Source organism: Miniopterus natalensis, chromosome 9 (assembly GCF_054644295.1).
Source record: "Miniopterus natalensis isolate mMinNat1 chromosome 9, mMinNat1.hap1, whole genome shotgun sequence".
Classification (NCBI taxonomy): domain Eukaryota; kingdom Metazoa; phylum Chordata; class Mammalia; order Chiroptera; family Miniopteridae; genus Miniopterus; species Miniopterus natalensis.
In genome coordinates, this window is record NC_142089.1 from 28,475,530 (window position 1) to 28,487,606 (window position 12,077).

A 12,077-nucleotide genomic window follows, 5' to 3' on the forward strand; every position below is an offset into this window, starting at 1 on the left:
CCAAGGTTCTTCTTAGAATCTAGCAAAACGGCCCTCATCCCGCCCCTCTGCCTCTCTTCTACTCTACACCACCACCACATCTGGCCTGGATGACAGCAAGGACCTCTGACATGTGCCCTCAACGCTGCAGCCAGAGGGATCTTCCTAAAGTGCAATCTGACCCTGCCACTCCCCTCCTTGGTGTCCTCGGGTGATGGCCTGCGTGTGTCCACAGAAGAGGGGGTGAAAAAACAAACAATGCTGAGCCTTTGCCCTTTCCCTCCTCTTCTCCACATTTATTCATCTAAGACCTAAAAAATGGGCCAAAATGGTACCCTGGCATCCCACAAAATGACTGTGATGCTGGAAAGTAATGGGAGAGTACAAAACCCTCCCCAAATGCAGAAGGGGGCTCCTTTCCCTCTGGAGAGAGCAGGAGAGCATCCGGGAGCAGCAGCTTTGAGCTGGGCTTGGGAACGTACGTAGGCCTTGACAGACAGACGGAGGAGGCAGCAGGGTAACTAAGAACAACCCATGCCCCGTGGCAGGCACTTAGCTCCTGGAATGTTACAAAGCTCCAGAGCACATTCCGGAGCGGCCGTGACCAGGCAGGGACAGCTCGGGCTTTTCATCAGGCCGAGGCTGGGAATCCGCGGGCAGCGGAAAGCCAGTTGGACGTCATTCACTTCTCGGCCGAGGAGGCAGTAGACCAGATGCCCTAATTTATTTGTTGGTCTTCATATTAAAGCTGCAGTTTGCCAGTAAACAGGCAGGGTAATGATGCCAGGCGCCCTTGTTAGGGGCTCATAATTGCTTAATCTGTCCACTAATTGACCCCGGTTCCCGGGGCGGCCCTTCATCAAGGAGCCAGCCTGCGCTCAGGGCCCGGCCACGCTGCCGCAGAGAATGGCTTCTGGAAATGGAGCAGCTCATTGTGATCCACCCTCCTTCACAGATGAGCAGATTAATTGGGCTGCCAATTAGGCAGCTAATAAAAGGATGAGAGAAAACCAAGCCAGGCCAGAGGCTGCAGCCACCCGGAGCTCCCGCTCCCAGAGAGAGGGTGGGGACGGAGAGGAAAGGCTTCAGACTCCTCTGCTGGCTGAGGTCGGATACAGTTCAACGGGGCATCATACCCATTGGGCCTCTGAGTTTCGGGGACTGAGGCTTGCATCTGCTCTTCAAGTCCGTCTTCCCTCCAGGGGGTGAGCCCCAGGGGGCAGGGACAGGTCTGACTCTATGCCACTATTTTGTCAGCTGAATTCAGTGCTGGCCACAGGAGGTGTCCTCAATAGGCATGAGTGACATGAATCAAGAAAGACGGCCCAGTGATGGGCACTGGCTTGATCTGAAATTCTACTGGCTCCATTTCACAGACAGGGAAACAAAGTTAGGGTGCTGAACATCACTTGCTGGGTGATTCACAGGGACCTAGACGGGATTCAGACCCAGATCTACTGACTTCCAGCTGGTGCTCTTTCCATGGAAGCCAGACAGGAAGAGCCAGGAGCCTGTCTGTGTGTGATTTGCAGAACGATTTGCATGTGTGCCTGCCTGGCTTTCTCTCTAGAGTCTGTGTAAGGCTTACCATTGCTGTTCTCCGCTAGTAGGCAGGGCACTGTGATGGGAAGAGCCCAGGCTTGAAGCGAGACAGGTGGGGGTCTCTGCTAGGCTCAAAGCAGAGGGGCAGGGGGTGGGTCACACGACAGCAGCTACTCAGGCCCTCCACCGACCCAGCACCATGCTCCTGTCTGCCCACAGCTGAGCCCCAGGGCCCCACATTTCAGATCACAGGGAGTCTGGCCCTAAAGAACCTGAAGTTCATGGAGTCTAAGTCCTCATGCTCCCACCCCCCAATGGTGTCCATTTCACAGATGAAAAGACAGAGGCTTAGGGACGTGAAAGGCCCCATGAGAACCCCTTCATGGACCTAGTGTTGTGCTTATATGAGGCTGTTTGGGCTTGAGAGAGGAGAGGGAGAAGAGGTGAGGGATAGAGGTGGGAGGGAAGCGGGGGGTGAGGGGGGCAGGAAGGGGCCAAGCTCACCACTTCATGCAGGAAATGTTAGGTTGTGTTCTCCTGGTGGTCCTGGCGATTGTTAGTGCATGTTGAGTGTGTGAATGTGAGTGTGTGTGTGTCGGGGGCGGGAGGGGACTCTCCTTCCTCCTCCTCTCACCCGCACAGGATAATCTGAGGCGTGACCTCCCTGGGGGAACACCAGCTCTATCACCACAGTCTAGGGCCTGGTGGGCACCTTGGCACATTGCAGCAGGGCCCAGGCTGGGGGACAGGAGACCTGGGTCTGGTCCCCACTCTATCAGGTGACATTTAGAGAATCCTTTGGCTTTTCTGAGGAGCAGCGCTGATTCTGCCCGGCCACCTGGTAGGATCACTGAGGAAGAGCAAGGAGAGGAGAACGTGGGCAAGGTGGGCACCTCCCTGTGTCTGACGCTGAACTCCAACGTACGTGACCTCATTTACCCTCCCAGCGGCTCCATGAGGACCACACTGCTACCCCCATCTTGCCGGTGAAGAAACAGAGGCTCTGAGAGTTGAGAACTTGCTGAAGGACCCCGGCTAGGAAGTGAAAGTGGCAGGACTCAAACTCAGCCCAAGTCCTCTGCCATGTCCACCTCCCCATGCCGCTCTCCACCGGGATGTGCTTGCCCACAGTGTCATTCCATAAATGTAGGTCTAATTAATTCAGTGAAAGAGCAGTCCCTGGACCAGGAGGAAGACAGGTCCAGTCCTGGCCATGCTTCTGAAGTGCAGTGTGGTCTTCTCGGCACGTAAATGAGGAGGGCTCAGCTGACAGCTCTCAGGGGGTGGCGAGGAAGTGGGGGAGGCGCCTGGCATGGAAGTCACACACTGGGGTTTGGTTCACAGGGAGGATGAGAGGACCCATCCCTGGCACCTGCAAAGTGCTCAGTTAGTGCCACCTCCTCCGCTACTAACAACACACATTGAGAGCTTTCTGTACTCCAGGTACCGGTCCTAAATATTGTGTGAATATTAACTCATTTAATCTTCACAGCAACCCTAGGGGGCAGGATTCCTACTATAATTTCCCTTTTGAGGTAAAGGAACGGAGGCATGGAGAGGTCATCGGCCATCCCCAAGGCCACACTGTGGTAAGTGGAGGAGCTGGGATCCAACCCCAGGCCATTGAGCTCCTGAGACCGTGCTGACACACCCTGCTACAGGGCAGTGCCGAGCTCCCTGTTGTGGCTGATGGACAGGGGTAGTTTGGCCAGGGAAGGTCTGAGGCAGCAGCGGGGTGGCTGGGAACCAGGGTCTCACCAGCAAGCAGGGCCTGAGGAGCTCGCAGCTCTGCCTCCCTCCCCGCCACTCGCTTGCTTCCTAAGCTCTGCGAGGACACGGCTGCGCTCTGCTCCCAGCAGCAGGTGTGTCAGCAGCTCGGTGGCGAGAACCTTGGTCCCAGCCAGATGGGGCGATCAGGCCCACATGCCTGTTCCCCGCTCAAGGTCACTGAGCCAGCTAATGGGGAAGAAGTGAAGAGAACCAAGGGTACCAGACATCGTCCTTCCAGGCCTGGGCCCTCCTGCCCTCCCCACAGCCAGGTGAGCAGGGGAGGGGACCCAGGGAGGGCTGGGCTGGGGAAGAAAGCCCAGCTGAGCCTGGTGGGGCTGTGGTCTCAGGGGACTGAGAGAACCTTGGGAAAGACCATGCCTCAGTCTCTCTTTGGCAAAGTGGGGGGAATGATGCCTGACTTAAGCTGCCTTAAGGACGCAGAAGTGTCTCGAGGGACAGTCAGAGATTAGAAAGGTGAAGGGAGGATTGGGGAGAGGGCTTTTATGCCACATCTGCTATGAGTTAGCTGTGGGGCCTTGGGTAATCCACCTTACTTCTCGAAGCCTCTGCATCCACTTCTGTAACATGCACATTGATTGTTATAGGGTGTCCAGAGTGCAATTTCTCTAGGCACGAGCTCGGCCTTCTAGCATTTCCCATTGCTGAGTGGGGCATGTACAGGCCTGGAAACCCAGATTCGGGGCCTCCTTCTGTCCCTTTCTGCACCCTTCTGCATCCTTCTGGCTATGTGACATTGAGACTCCTCTTTCTGAACTCAGGTTTAGCATCCCAGAGCCAACACAGCGTGTATTCCTTACCACAACCTCAGGAAATGAGCAAAATCACCCCCATTTTACACATGTGGAAAATGAAACTCAAAGACCCAGCCCTACGCCTCAAGTAGCTCATGGTTTAAAGGGGAAGAAACAAACATAACTCAAATATATAACAAATCAGGGTAATAAAGATGACTATTGGGTAACCCCCAGTACAGCCACAGGGAGTGGGCCAGGGGCCCACAGGGGGCATCTGACATAAACCTTGGGAGAAGGAGCAGTAGGCAGAGGAGCAGCAGGTGCAAAGGCCCAGGGGTGGCGAGAGGATTGTTCATTCAGGGATTAAGTTTTTGGGGCTGGGATACAATAAGGCTCAGGCCAGAGAACATGGCAAGAGCCAGATCACAAAGGGTTGTGAATGTCATGCCAATGGTTTGGTGTGTATCTTGAGAAGGTAGAGGAGAGGCATTAAAAGGCTCTGCCAAGGAGTGAGCATCAATTGAAAGCCCGCAGGACAGCACTGGCTCTATCACCTCGGCACCATCCAGATTCCCTTTTGGAAAAGCAGGGTCAACAGAGGGAGCACCCGAGCTCTACTCAACTCTATGCCTCAGGCCTCGCCTGTAAAATGGGACGGAGACCCTGCCCTCGGTCTACTGCTCACAGAGGAGGTGGGCATGGGATTGAAGCTCTCAGAGATGAAAGTATTGGTAGTAAGGCTACTGCCTTTTTACAAACAAGGACAAAATAGTTGCAGCCGATGAGCTGGGGGAACAGGTCTGCTGCCAAGTTTAGTAACTGACAGATGGCCGCAGCAAAAGCAGGAGGGACCTGGGAGAGGTTATTGCAAGGACAGTGCTGGGAGGGATGGAGGCTGGAAGTGAGAATGCCAAGGAGTGAGCTAAGGTGACTGGAGAGAGGAGCTGAGACACCCCAGCTGTGCAGCTCTGGGCGATCACTTTCTCTCCCTGAAACCGTCTCCTTGCCGGAAACCCCGGGAGGCAGCCGTGTCCAATCCCAGTGCTGGGAGACTGTGAACGGGGAGATAAACCCCATATCATTTGCACAATGCCTCAGTGTGCAAAGCCCATGGCCTGCTTCACCTCTCAGGTCCCACGAGGAAGGAGGGGCCATCTGCTGGGTGCCAAGCACAGGACTGGGCATTTGTGGACATTCATCTCATGCCAGCTTCATCATAGCCTTCAGACAAGTATTGGTTTCCTGACTTATTTTACATTTAAGGAAACTGAAGTTACACTGCGAGGAAGCGGCAGAGCTGATATTCGACCTCGAGACTGTCCGAAGGCAAATCACCAGATACTTCCGCAGCAGCAGGCCACCTCCCTCAGCTTATATGGCCTTTAGGGGGGTTTCCTATCCCTTTGACCTAACAGTCATTTTGAAACTAAAATGAGATAAACTATTTAACTTCTCTAAACTTTGGTTTTTCACATGTAAAAATATAGTTCATATTAGTTCCTCTGACATTGAAAAACTCATGTAATGGAAATAAATTAAATCCAATTAATAAAGCTAAATAATTAAAATAAAATGTGTATTTTATTTTACATATTACAGTGCCTGGCACATATAAAGTATCATACATTTTATATATAGTGCACCCACTAGATGGATAAAAATGCAACAGTTTTGGCAAGAGTGTGGGGCGCCAGGAGCTCTGGCACATCACTCGTGTCAGTGAATCGCTGGTGAAGCCAAGATGCGCATGTCCTGTGGCCCAGCAGTCAGGGCCCACCGTTAAATCCCCTAGGAAGGAACTTGCCCTTGTGTACAAGGCGACATGTGTAAGAACATTTGATCAGCATTGCTGGCAAGAAAAAACACTGTAAACAACTTAACTGTCATCCTTCAGGAGAACAGACGGGTAAGTTGAGGTACAGACAGACAAGGAGTAGACCACTTGGTGAAAGGAGCGATCGACAGCCATCTTCACCGGCACGGATATCGGGTGACACCGGTGTCACATGTACAGAATGATACCATTTTTACAAAGTTCGCAACCATGCAAGGCTGAAAATAATTTAGGAATGCTTGCATGTTTAGTGAAACTGTTAAGAAAGGCAAATACAGAATTCAAGCAGATGGTTACTTGGGGGGGGGGTGGAGGGCAAAGGACTGACAAGAAATTGGTAACAGTCTGCCTCTTAAGGTGGGCATTCATTAATTATTACTTACATATTATTCATTGAAGATATTTATATTGCCGACTAACTGATCCATATATACGCATGCATGTATACTTATATATTGCTGACATTAAATGTGTTTTATACAGATGAAATATTTAATAATAAATAAAATGTAATTATAAAGAGAGATATTTGAGAAGAGAAATCATATTGTATCTATCTGGTTGTCTGATACCAAGCATGCTTCCTTGCTCATGGTAGGTATTTCAAAAGTTGTTTGTTAAGTGAATAATCGAATAAATGAGTGAATGGAAAATGTTTAGTCCTTAACTCCCCAGTTCACTGCCTGCCCTTCCACCAACATGCACATTGGCCTGAGGCCAGATGTGTTATTTATTGTTGTAAACCACTAGAAACAAGTGAAACAAAGCTAGTGAGTGTAGGTGACCCTGTATGGCTCGTCCTCAACATAGCACATACTAGAGAACTTCATTCGGTCCTACCTACTCGTTTATGCATCCATCCACTCATGCATCCACTCATGCATACATATATACAGTCAATATTTATTGAAAATAAATCCTAGGGAAGATCAAGTGTAATCTCTTTAGAAGTGAAGTAAATTCCCATCCAAGATAATGCTTCTGTATGTTACCACACTGTCCCAGAGACTGTCATGGCGCCCCAGTGCGTGTGGGGGGTAAGCAAAGGATGCCCATGGGATCCTGCCACTCACCTTGGCACACAAATGAAGAGGGTGTTTCCCCTGGGTGGACTCGTCCCGTGATGAATACCACCTTCTTCTCTGCCCCTTCCCGAAGATTGTCTGTAAGATAAAATAAAAGAAGGTTGCTAAGGAAGGCAAGGAAAGCTGAGACTAGGGGTTGGTATGTGGGAGGGGGAAAGCAGGAAATGGGCTGGGTACTTTACATTTCTCTCTTAAATCATTGGGTTATAACCATTAAGGCCCAGCCATTGATGACTAATTTAATTATGTCCCTGGCTACTCAATATTAAGACTACATCCCATTCCTTGATGCTACCGATTACATTCATATTAAAGTCATCTAAAGAGGTGATATGAGTGAATAAGTCCTGAACCCACTGACTGTGACCCTAGGCAAGTTGTGTATCCATTCTGAGTTTTAATATGCTTGTCTATAAATGTGGATGACAATACCTGCTTCATAAGGTTGTTGTAATGATTAAACAAGCTAACATATTGCCTACTACACAGTAAATGTTCAGTAAAAAAGGCAGTACTTATTTAGTAATGGTAGCATCTGCCCTTTAATCAGCTCCTTTTGTGTCAGGCACAATATACACATTATTTATAATCCTTACAGAAACATACATATTAATACTCCTTTTTATAGAAGCAGAGGCTAAATTTCAAAGAGGTTATATAACTTGTTCAAGATCACACAGGTAATGGGGAGGGGTGGGGATAAACAGATGACCAGGGAGAGGTGAATTGCACAGAGAACTAGGAATCCTTTGAATTCCCACCACTTTGAATTCCCTCAGTGATTGTTCTGACGATCAATCGAGAACCCAGAAGGACCATGCCTTAGTGGTTCTTCTAGACTAACAAAGTTTAAAAATAAATCTCAAAAGGACCAAACTGAACAAAATAATCTTAACTGCCTGCTATATAAAGCTCAACTCTCTTTAAAGGAAGGTAACAAAATCCAGACAGTCAACCATGTATAATTCATGAAATCCAGCATCCAGTAAAAAATTACTAGACATGCAAAGAAGTAGGAAAATATGGCCCTGAATCAGGGCCCAAGCTTTTGTTGCCTCTACAGAAGTCTCACTTGTGTAAGAAAATTTAGCTACTGTGCAAAGATACAATTAGACAAAAGCAGTAGCCAACGGTGACATTCCCAGAAAGAAGGGGCAGGAGGAGGGTGCTTAGTCACGGGCAGAGGAAGGACCCATCGACCCAGAACAGAACAATGACGTGAAGTGAATTCAGAAATGATTGTGGAGAGACGCTGGATGAAAGGATTCCATTTAGGTGACAGGGTGATCTGGAGGGAGGGGGGCACTTAGAACAATGAGGAGAATCTCAGCTTCTGAAATGCCAGAGACAGGTTATTTTGAATGTGGTTCATGATCCCAACTTCTGCTACCCTGATGCCAGACACTGAAATAAAACTAGGGACTCTATGAAGCCTGGTTCTAAAAGCTTGGAACTTGCTTGGCCTGTTGGGGTGACCGGTAGAAACTGAGGTCACTGCTTCCCTAATAATAGGAAAGGCAGCAAGATACATCATGGAGTCAAAATGTTTTTCCGAGAACTCACTGTGTGCTCGGCTCTGTGTGAGGCACCTTTAGGAGCAAAGGGAGAAAGGGAAGACTCACCTTCTCTAAAGAAGTTCATGGTTTAAAAGGGGAGTTAGACACCTGAACTTTTCCTGCACTGAACAGAAGTTCCTCAAGGGAGAAACTGTGACTTTCACTGTGTGTTTTCAACGTCTTTCCCAGGACCCTGCATGGAACAGGTGCTCAGAAACTGGCTGTTAAATTAATAAATAAAAAGTACTCGTATAGATCATGGTATAGAAAGAGATTTAGACACATGTTATCTTATTTAATCTTCATCATGCCGCTGTGAGGTCAGGAGTATTGGCCCCATTTTATAGGTGAGGGAACTGAGGCTACCAGGTGGAAGAGACGGGCCCCAGGTCAGGCAGCTGCAGAGGTGGCCGAGCCCCAGCTCCTGGCCGGTGCCCCTTTCAGCCCCCGGCTCCACTCCCAATACGAGATTCTGCATCCTCTGCATTTCCATCTTTAACATGTACAAAAGGGTTTGGTTTCATCCCTTATTCCTTGTGGAAGTTGAACGACTGTCTTGGTATTTATATTGCTTTTTCCTTAATAATAATAAAAAAAAAATGCCACCAAGCCCTTTTAAAAACACTAACGCTGACCCCGTCTACCCCAGCCGTTCAGAAATGATGAATGGCACTCGCGGGCCCTCGGCGAGGGCTACGTTATGGATGTCTCCCCTGACCCGGTACCAGCTCAGTTGCATTCGGCATTTCTGCTGACCACAGGAAAATGCAAAGTGGGCATTCTATCTGCAAACTAATTTTACTGAGCCCCTGCATCTTCATAAAGTGATAACGCGGGGCTCATAAAAATCAAGCATCTCGGGTGCTAATATAAGCAAATGTTGATGCGGCCAGGTAACAAACTGCTCTGTCATTTAGGGGGCCGTAAACAAGCATCATAATCATCTTTAGGCGAAATGGATGGCTCGCCTTGGCTTAGTTTTTAGCTTTCATTTGCAAAATCAATTTAAGGTAATGTAGCAGCTCGGAGGTGGTGTGACACGGGACCCCCCTTCCTGTCACGGAGTCCCCAGACTTGTGCAAAGCCAATTAAACATGTGCTTGGGGGAGGCAGCGTGCTTGAGCAAAGCCAAGGCGGGAGAGAAGAAAACAGTGAGAACAAAGACAGCCGTGAGGGACGGGAGACCCGAAACTCACGGAGGGTAGCGCTCGGGGCGGAGGGCACCCTCCCCGCACCCAGGGCAGCCGCGCCAGGCCCCTCAGTCAACAGAAGGTGTTTAAGTCAAATGTGCTCGTGTAGCATCTCAGCGCACTCACACACACACACACACACACACACTCACACACTCCTTTGTCACTCCCTCTATCATCATGCACGATGTCCTTATTCATAAAATATTTATTGAACTCCTATCCTGTGGCCAGGCACCAGCTATTATTATCTTCATTTCATAGAAAAGCAAGGGGAAGAGGCGTTCAGGGACTCAGCCCAGCTGTCCCAGCTGATGGCCGGCCCAGCCCGAGTCCCCAGCAGGCAGTCCGACCCGGCAGCCTGTGCTTGTGACCTCGGCGCCGTTCTGCCTCTTGGGAAGGAGGAAAATATATCACACAGTTACGATATCAAGCAGTTAAATAATGCTTACTCGGTGCTTATCCTGTGCCAAGCACTTTACAGAGGATCTTATCTAATTCTCACGGCAACCCAGTGAAACGTCTCCTGTGCTTACCCCCATTTCATAGATTAGGACGCTGAGATCCAGAAAGGTTAAAGGGCTTGTCTAAACCTGCATAAGTAGCCAGTGGGGGAGCCAGGATTAAACCTAGGACTTTATGAACCTCAAATTTATGCTCTTAACCACTGTGTCACATCGTCCCTAAAGATTAAATAAGGTCCTTATGGGGGTTTTAAAAAGACACCTACAAATTCTTTGTCCATCTCCCTTCAGGAGGTGGAGATGAACTCCTCTCCCCTCCCCTTCACTGTGGGCTGGACTTAGAGATTTGCTCTGACAAGAAGGATGCTCTGGAACCGGTGGTACCTCATTTGTGAGACTGAGCTATAAAAAGACTGTGGCTTCCACCCCGAGTGCACTTTCTCTGGAATCCCTGACTCTGGGGGACCCAGGTGCCATGACCTGAGGACACTAGGGTAGCCTGTGGAGAGGCCCACGTGGGGAGGAAGTGAAGAATCCAGACAAAGCCAAGAGGAACGGAGGCCAGCCAAAACCCATGAGTGAGCTTGGGAGGCGCCTCTGATCCAGGTGACTGCAGCCCTTGGCTGACAACTGGCTACACCCTCATGAGAGGCCCAGAGCCGGAACCACCCGGGGCAGCTGCTCCCGAATTCCTGATCTGCAGAACCTGAGAGACAATAAATGCTTGTTTCAGATGCTGAATTCTAGAGTAATGTGTTAAGTAGCAATAGATAACTCATTAATCTTATCTACTGACGCCAGCCTGAGTGAGGGCCAGAGCAGAGCCATAGCCTCGGTGCCAAGATGAAGAGGAAGATGAAGACCCTCAAATGCACTGGTGGACCTGTGGTTGGCGAAGGTGCTAGAAGGTGCTGAGAGGCCCCAAAGAGCACTAGCTGGGCCCTCTAGGGACAAAAATCTCCTAAAAGTTCACATTGTGACTTTTCTTTCCCTGTCTCTCCTGACAATAACTTGTCAGGAGAAGTGAGGTGTTATGTGCAGGGTTTTTTTGGGTTTTGTTTGTTTGTTTGTTTTTTACCTCTAAGCCTTTTTCATTTTCTGAGAAAATGACCTCATATTGGTTTCTAAACCAGACCAGTTGCAGTCTTTTCTCCAGTACTCCAGGGCCCAGAAAGGTCCGCACCACTGCAAGCTGGAGAAAAAGAAATCCCGGTAGAAATAACAGCATGGCTAGAGGGGGTCTGTCTGAGGGCCGCTCAGGCTAGAACAGCCTCATCACTGGTCTCCCCCTGTCAGCACCATCCTTGGCAGTCCACCTTCCACCTGGCCCCAAAGTGGAATTTCTGAAATGCAAACCGTAGCACACCTCTCCCTGTGCTTACAACCCTCGGCAGCTCTCTGCCGTCCTCCAGGGGAGTCCAGCCTCCCTCCCCCAGCATCTCTAGTCCCTGGTGGTCACCCACCTCCGCAGCCCCTCCACACCCCCGGCCTCAGCTAACTCGGGGCAGCTCCACAGCAGGCCAGGCTCTCTGTTCTCCCCACCTCCACACTTGGGTTCATCTTTTTCTCTCTGCCTGGAACGCCAGCCCCTGTCTTGTCTGTCTGGCTTCCCCCTACTCAGCCGCCCAGACTCTGCTCAGACGAACCTCTTCTGAGAAGGCAGGGAGGAAACCACCACTCACCCGGGACTTGGCCTTGGCCAGCCCTCCTGTTCCTGTCGTGCTGTATCTGATTTCACCAGCACGATGATTCTGCACTTCCCCCTACAAAATTCCTCATGTTGAAGGTAACCTAAGGGTATCACCCTGGTTGATCTGACAATAAAAAGGGATCGGGGGCTTTGAATTACAGTGAGAACACGCTCAAGGTGCAGAGTTTCTTATATATAATCTTATGAGGAAA

General features: G+C 49.8%; 1 protein-coding gene across 1 annotated transcript in view; it reads right to left on the reverse strand.

Moving 5' to 3' along the window:
* The window catches only part of AGBL4 (AGBL carboxypeptidase 4), a 692,884-nt gene that overhangs the window by 54,759 nt on the left and 626,048 nt on the right, over nt 1–12,077 (reverse strand). Inside the window, exon 7 of the mRNA XM_087820636.1 lies at nt 6,954–7,043. Coding sequence (XP_087676762.1) covers nt 6,954–7,043 — 90 coding nt within the window. The remainder of the gene's footprint in view (nt 1–6,953; nt 7,044–12,077) is intronic.